Source organism: Postia placenta, assembly GCF_002117355.1.
Source record: "Postia placenta MAD-698-R-SB12 unplaced genomic scaffold POSPLAscaffold_3, whole genome shotgun sequence".
NCBI classification, from domain to species: Eukaryota; Fungi; Basidiomycota; class Agaricomycetes; order Polyporales; family Adustoporiaceae; genus Rhodonia; species Rhodonia placenta.
This window is the reverse complement of record NW_020169834.1, coordinates 2,886,873-2,894,956: the sequence shown is the minus strand read 5'-3', so window position 1 is coordinate 2,894,956 and position 8,084 is coordinate 2,886,873. Positions and strand designations below refer to the sequence as shown.

Genomic DNA, 8,084 nt, shown 5'->3' with positions numbered 1-8,084 from the left:
CATTGTTATTACGCGGCCCGACGCTGATACGACTTACGAAACCCTAACCCCTAACCTGGGTGCGACCTAAAGGGACTAGAGAGACGGATTATAGTCTAATGAGAGGGGAGTTANCAGCAAGGTGTCCCGCGGTTCGAGTGAACACGAGAAACGCCTTCGGAAAAGGCTACGAACGCTAGGGAAGGTACGAGGTGGCTTCGACACGTCATCGAAGCTACTCGGAGGCTGGGGGTGGTTAGTGGAGACGATCGAAGCTCGGCAGAGCTCTTCGATGTATCGTAGAAGGAAGGGACATGACTCGAAGGGGGGGGACTTAGCTAGGATGCGGTTCGCAGTTTCTTTGACAATCGTTGAAGTCGAAGGGTTTGTCGAGACTGTATCGACAAGTAAACGCAGTGGACGAGGTTTCGAGGTTACGCAGTGAGGGACGAAGTGATGCAGTTGAAGGCTTAGACGCGGGGCGAACTCGACTTATGAGCTCTGAACTCGAGGGGGGAAACGGATCTTGTTATTTTTGGAGAAGTACGACAGAATTTATACTACACAGGACGCTACGACTATCGAAAGTGGCACACTGGTACAAGGGGCTTTGCATTGTTCCTCAAGAAGCTGCCTCACCGAGGGGCACACACCAAGTCCATCGGTAGAGTGACGTCATGCCGAACGCGGAGATGAAGAGCAACATATGGCCACTTCGGACCGGTAGCCGTCGTCGAAGGCATGCCGTGAGGTTCAATACCTAATCAGGAAAGACCGGCTACGTCGGTGTGGCTTGGAGCGATGCACGCGCTTGGCCGAGCGGCGTCAAGTGGCCCTATTGTTCGCCGAATGCGGAAGATGTCCTGGGATCTACGCGCGAGGCATCGGGACGACCGTGCCGAGCTTCGAGTAAGCGTCGCGCACCGTCGAAGATGTCAAAGAGCATCGAAGGTGAAATTGAACTGTTGGGAGACTGAGTCGAAGTGCCGGGTGGGATGCGACTGCCGAAAAGAGGTGAATCGGGGCCCAGAGGGGCTTGGCACCTATCATCTCCTCCCTATTGAAATTTGGACCGCCCTCGGTCCTCCACGTGATGCGAGAAGCACGATGGTCGTGAACGGGTCGAAGCGGCATGACAACCCACGTCGGTTTCGAACGCCACGTGGCCGGCGCTAAACGCTGGTCGGAAAGGGGTTATAAGCAGGGTAGACTTAGCCTCATTTTCCCCATCCCATCGTTCCTTCATCGCTACCTCGTCGCCCTTTTCCGCGTACTCGCTGCTCTCTACGATGTCTTCTCGTTCCACCACCCCTGCGTCGACTCCCTCGCTCGTCAACCGCCGCCTCGCCTCCTTGCTCGTGGTCCTCGAGGCTCCGCCGACTGCCGACGCCGCGCTCGATGTGGTCGAAGAGTGGGCACAAGACTTGTCGCCGCTCGTGGTAAGTCGCTCGTAAATCTGCATAACCCAACTAACCCTTTGTTTTCGAACAGCTCGCCTATCGCAAGGCCTTGGGCGCCATCCGCGACGAGGAGACGGAGCTGCACGTCGCCGCCGCCGTCAAGCAACTCGCCGAGCGGGCGTCGGAGTCCTGGGTCGAGTGGGTGCGCGGTGACTGGCCCGAGCTCGCGACCGCCATCGACGCCGAGGTCGAACGACGCCTCGAAGAACAGAAGCGCCTCGCCGAAGAGGAAGCACGACACATCAAAGAGGCTGCGAAGCGTGCGAAGGCCGCCGAGGACCGTCGCCTCGAAGACGAACGGCGTCGAAAGGATGAAGAGGACCGTCTCAGGCAGGCCGCCGAAGATGAGCGTCGCGCACAAGAGGCCGCCAATGAGGAGTTGGCGAGGATCGCGGCCGCTGAGGGACTTCTCGACAAGGGGAAAGGGTGCGCGATAGTCGACGAGGAGGTCGCCGAGTTGTCGGACAACCCTTCGATCGTAGGTGTTCTCTTCTACCGTCCCTCGATTACTAATCTTTCTTTCGTAGAAGACTCCTCGGACGGTCGAACGTCTGTTCGCGATGACAGAGGTCGACATGGCCGCCACGGCGATTGAGAAGCGCCAGGCCAGACAGAAGGTAAGCTCGACACTTCGTCGAAGCTGTTCGATGCTAACGCCTTGATAGTGTGATCGTTGCGCCGGCTACCGCTTGGCCCCTGTCGAGTGCGTGTGGGTCGAGAACGCCACGACCTGCGAGAGGTGCGCGCAGTTCCAACAGGGCTGCTACTTCGACAAGGTGTCTGTCCTGAGCAAGACAAAGAAAATGCGCGGCGGGGGATCAACCACCAAGAAGCGCAGTAAGTCGTTTCTTCTTGTCCTAGGCTTTCGCTGATGACTTAGTAGTTTGGCCGACCTCTCCTGGGCCTTCGGTCGCGGACTCGAGTGGTTTGAAGAAGTGCCGAGTCGACGAGCCTCCGCGACCCCTTCTACGACGGCCTTTCAATGGGGCCAGCCGCCTGGGCCTTGAACAGGACGACCTCGACGCGCTCGACCTCGACGACGAATCTCGGGGGATAATTCGCGTCATCCGCGAGGAGCGCGCTCACATCGCTCGCCGTCGAGCGCTCCTCCACGACATGGACCTCGACCTCCAGAAGATGGAGAAGGCGGCGCTTGCAAAGGGAGGAATCGGGTTCGTGCACGGGGCTGTCGACGATGACTAGGCGCGAGTCGTTTTGTATCGTAGTCGTACTCGTGTCATAGAATATTGCGTAGATGGTCGAATGGAAAAATGTGGCCTTTGGTCTAGACGAAACCTAGCGGGAACTAAGAAAAACAGGAAATTAAAATAAGTGTGTTCGACGCTAAATCGTAATATGATCGAAGGACATAGAAGGTGAAATCGAAATGTTCTTAGCGAGGGAAAATGGACTTAATGAAAATATAGGCTCAGTTTGTCATCACAGCCTAGGAGGACTCGTCTAAGGTGAGCCTCTGTGCAACGGTCGAATCGAAGCGTTCGTAGAACGTCGAACAATGTCGCGACTCGAGTTGAATCGAAGATATTTGTACACGGGATGGTCTAAAACGTAGGAGAAAAATCAAACATATCGCGTAACGTGAGAGCAGGAACAGAGAGAAGAGAGTACGTATCGTGGTGTACAAGTAATAAAAGGAGAACCTCTATTTGTTGCGTTCTTCGGCTTCTTCGACTTCATTATCGTCATCGTCGCCTAGAGAATTCGATAGTTCGAGTTCTCGAAGACGCTCGGTCGAGACATCTTCGAGATCTTCGGGAATTGGAATGGATTTGCGCACAAAATACGGAATGATGCGGAATGCTGCGATGGGTCGATCAAGGACTGTACCGTCGAGTTCGCACACGATGTACGCGCCGCCCTTGTTGTGCGAGACAACGATGAGGGGGCCTAGATATCGCGGGCGCATCTTGCGGTTGAGGGACTTCTCAATCTTCGTGTTGCGTATGAGCACTAGGGCTCCGCGCTTGAAGTCGAAATCCTGGATCGAGTGCTCGTGCTCTTTCTCGAAGCGAATTGCTGCAGTTCGACGTGCTTCGTAGACCTTCGAGTGGAGTTCGGTGACTTGTTCGACGCGTTTCTGAAGCGCAATGGCCCTACGGGCGATGAGATCGGTCGTCAAAAGGACCGAAGTCGGTGGTGGTTGCAGGTACGTAGCTTCGACGATGTCGAGAGGAATGAGCGGATGGGTGCCCGTAACAGCGAAATAGGGTGAGCAGCCCATACGTCGTCGAGTTGTGATGCGCTCGGACCAAAATACAAAGTACGCAGCTTGGGACCATTTCTTTTCATCTCCGTCGGCTGTCTTAAACAAGGCTTGTCGCGTGCTGAAGTGCGGACGTTCGACAAGACCGTTCACCCTCGAATTGTACCCACTGATTCGAATATGGTTGATGTGGTACTTCTTCGAAAGGTAATCGGCCGCCTTGATGAACGCTGTACCGTTGTCGGTGACGATCTCGCTGAGCACGCCCCATCGACAGAGGATGTCTTCGAAGATCCAGTCGGCGAGGGCTTTTGCTGTCTCTTTTCGAAGCATTCGAAACTCGGGGTAAGTCGTGAGCGAGCATCTACCTTGGACCAAGTACTTGTATCCGCCCGAGGCTGGCATGTGCATTGTGTCCATGTGAATTTTCGCGAAGATGGGGGCTGGTACTGCGACGGTCGGAGGAATGAGGATTTGACGCACTTGTCGAGACTGGCAGATATGGCATGATCGAACGAACCAGGCGATGTCGGCGTAGTGGAATGGCCACCAGAATCGCTCATTGACGAAGGCTCGGGTTGCATAGATTCCTCGATGCACGGTGTGGTCGTGGCATTCTCGAAGTATTCGAAGGCAATCACCGGGCTTGACGACTAGCTTGTGTGCTCCGTGACTGTCCTTGCACCAGAGGATGTCGTTGTCGAGGAAGAATTGCATGCAGTACTTGATGAATCCTTCATAAACGCTTTCGGAGATGCCATCGGGCTTCGCTAACGTTCGATGAAATTCGAGCACATCGTCGAGCTTTGCATCTGCGAGTTGTGCTTGCTCCGATCGAGGCACTAGCTCGTAGCTATCCTCCTCCCTATTGAAATCTGAGCCGTCCTCGGCTCTGTCATTGGTGAAGATGGCACGCATCTGGACGGACGAGCGGGGCTGAATCTGGTGAACGAAAGAATGCATCTGGTCGATCCAATCGTCGAACTCTTCGTCGACCTCGTCTTCGATGACATCACCGGGCTGAGCTGTGCGTCGAGAGAGGCCGTCGGGGCCATGCATTGTTCCGGGGACATGGACCAGCGTGAAATGGAATGTGAGAATCGAGACAATCCACCGGTTGATACTCGCGCTTGGGGCTATGTCTGGATTCTTCAGCATACCCTTGATGTACCGCGCATCGACTTCGACGACAAGGTTCCGAATGCCGATCAGGTAGAGTCGAAGGGATCGTAGTGCGCGGAATAGGCCGTAGATCTCGAGCTTCGGCTGTGAAAACCTTCGTTCATGATCGTTGAGTGTGATCGAGCCGAACCTGCTGTAGTAACGGACTCGCGTGTTGGCTTTGTCGCACTGGCAGAGGTGATATCCGACGGCAATGAACGACGTGTCGACTGCGAGAATGACGGGAGAGGAGGAATCATAATTAATGGCTCGGAGGGCGGGGGATGAGAGTAGCACGTCCTTGAGGTCTTCCTGCGCCGCGATTTGCTCCGGACCGAACTCGAACTCGACGTCCTTCCTCGTGAGGCGTACGAGCGCGTCGGCGCGATGAGCGAAATTACGGATGAAGATACGAACGACGCCGATGGTTCCGAGGAATGCTCGAACGTCGGATAGAGTAGCGCAGGGACCCCAGTTGCGTATCGCTGCGACGCGAGAGTTGTCGGGGAGGCGTCCTTGAGGAGTGCAGCGATGTCCTACCACCATGATTTCTTGAGCGATGAGGACGCTCTTGACTCCTGAGAAGGTACCTCCGGCGTAGCGCATTCGAGTGACTACACGGTTCATGTTCTCGAAATGCTCCCATACGAAGCGTCGAATGCCGCGGTTCGAAGGGAGCCGCTCGTCGTCGTAGTCAGATTCGGGACCCTTGACAGGAACGTCGTCGACGTAGGGCACCATAACGTGCGGGATCTCGGGCTGGAGGATGTAGGTGACGTCGTCGTGGAAGATCGGGACTGAGTTTGTCCAACCCATCGGGAGTGTGACTAGGCGCATGGCTCTGTAGGGTGTCTGGAACGTCGTTAGATCTCTCGAAGACTCGGCGATGAGTCGCTCGTCGTAACCGACGTAGAGGTCGAGCATGCCGCCGCATGGTCTTCCTCCGAATTGTTCTGCGAGATATTCGGGCGTCGGCGGTACACCGGAATGTTGGATCGTGACTACATTGAGGGGCTCGAGGGAATGGACTAGTCGAAGAGATTTACTGTCCTTGACGACACAGAACCACCACGATCAATACGACGAGTTCGATGGCTCGTAGACTCCGGCGGCAATCTTTCGCTTGATCACCGCGCAGACTTCGTTGTAGATCCCGGGTGGAATGGGAATATTCTTCTGCACCCAGGGTGTGTGAGGGACAACAGGGAAATCGATGGGTGGGAAGTACTCGGGCTTGAAGCATCCGCGCTCGTCGTCGGTCCATGCGAAGGCTTCATTGTGCAGGCACATGAAGTGGTGGAGGACTCGACGTTCTTCGGAAAGTAGGAAGTCGCCGTCGTGAAGCTTCTCGGTTGCTTCGAAGCGTTCGAGGGTGTACCGACCGGTAGGTTTGAATGGCGGGGGGTCGGTCAAAAGCTTAGGCATGATGGAGAGAGGGTCGCCCTTGATGTCTCGAAGTATTCGAAATTGTTCGGGGACGGCACCAAGGACGGGTCTGGTTTTGAGAGCGACAGGCTTGTATTTCTTCTTTGTCGTGACGAGGATCTTGTGCGTTGAGGGGGTAGAAGTCGATGTCGTCGAAGGAAAGGGAAGAATCGAGTTGGGAAGCTGCGAGATGGACTTCGTCGGGACGGGAGCTGGCGGAGCCGAAGCGAATGGAGCTGAAAATAGAAGAGTCGAAGCCCACGTCGAAGCATTCAACGGAGCGGCATTAGAAACTGTATTGTCCGAAACGTAAAGAGACTGCAAATATGAAGAAATGGAGGTGCATGCGGAGAGGTACAGTGACGAAACAGTGTTCGGAGTCGAGGAATCAATCGGAGAGACGAAGGAAATACTTGGTGTTACCCCATCGTAGTCGATGACTAGCGCGGCTTCTCCTTGATCATGGGGAATCAATTCCTCGAAGCGAGAAAATGCGATTTGCGACACCCGAGAGGATGCTGCCGGCTTCGCGATCTTCCTCGCGCGTATGTCGGAATCGTGACGGTTTCGCCGGTGTTCGGACAGAGGATCGTGATGGTCTGGTTCTCGTCGGCGAAGTTCTTGATGACGCTCTGTGTGAGCACGTCGAAGGGTCGGCCGAGGAGGATGTTGTACGCTGCATTTCGAATGACGTGAGCCTGGAGGTACAATATGATCTCACCGATGCGGAAGGGAACATTTCGAATGAGTCCTAACGATCGGTCCACCTCGCCGTTCGCCGATTGCATGTTCAGCTGGATTGTAGGATCGAAGAGGAGGTTGAGGCCCAGACAGACCTCTTCCGACATGGCAACGATCTGCGAACCGGGGTCGACGATGCATTCGATCTGCTCTTTGTTGTCGATCAACGCGATGATCGAACAAATCGCATTCGAATCATGGGCGACAGTAAATTCCGCGGGGTGCTTGCCGTGAGGGATGTGCTTCAGATATGTTTCATAGGGGTCGGGGACGATTGTAGCACCGGGTTCCAACGTTGCACCTGAACACGAGAGCTGGTTGACAGCCGTGACCTCGTCGGCGCCGATTTCTACGATGTGGGCCGACGCGACGGGTTCCGTCGAGACTCGCTTAGGGGTGATGGCGTCGCGGTACTTGTTTCGAATGTCGGGCACGATTGACAGCAACTCTTCTGGGGTCAGCGTGACGAACTGCGACTTCATCGAACGCTGGAAGATTTCTTCGGCTAGCTTCGGCTGGATAACGGGGACGATTGTCACGACTTGACACGGCGCCTAGCCGTTTTTTAATTTTTTCCTTTTTGCGGGCTCGAACCCGCGACCTCTGTACTACTTGCCCGATACGGACACATCATTATCTACTGTACGATCAGATTAGATAGGACGGCAGTGCACGGCACAGCTCGGGCCCCGCTGACGCAGCCGCTCTGACTCACCGGCCCCCGGGGCCGCGTCGGCATGCTGCGCACGGACCAGCTGCGCACGGACCAACGCGCACAGCCTGCCCTAAATCTTCCCATGTATATAAACCAGCCTCTGCTGCCCTAGGGACCTCAGTTTCGACCTCTTGTCCCTAGGTCAGTAAGCTCTCCTGTACTTACTTCTTTTACTTACTAACTAATACATTCTTGTCCCTAGCCTTAGGTTTGAGCCTCGCTCACCATTGCTTCGGTGAGAACCAGTCGGACGCCCCTTGCTTTTAGGTATTCCCCTGTCGCTTGACCTCAAGTCGCGACAACGATGGTCTTGTACGCTGGTTCCTTGCCCTTGTCGTTCGAGGGCTTCGGCAGAGTTGCGAAGTTTCGAACGTTCGGT

At 55.3% G+C, this 8,084-nt stretch overlaps 1 protein-coding gene across 1 annotated transcript; it reads left to right on the top strand.

Moving 5' to 3' along the window:
• Positions 1-1,268: 1,268 nt before the first annotated feature.
• POSPLADRAFT_1054309 (hypothetical protein) lies at positions 1,269-2,642 on the top strand (the record flags this gene model as incomplete). The annotated part of the gene is made up of 5 exons (XM_024480508.1): positions 1,269-1,418; positions 1,471-1,917; positions 1,967-2,056; positions 2,105-2,276; positions 2,323-2,642. 5 exons carry the CDS (start codon positions 1,269-1,271, stop codon positions 2,640-2,642), a joined length of 1,179 nt encoding a protein of 392 aa, XP_024342366.1.
• Between the last annotated feature and the right edge of the window lie 5,442 nt (positions 2,643-8,084).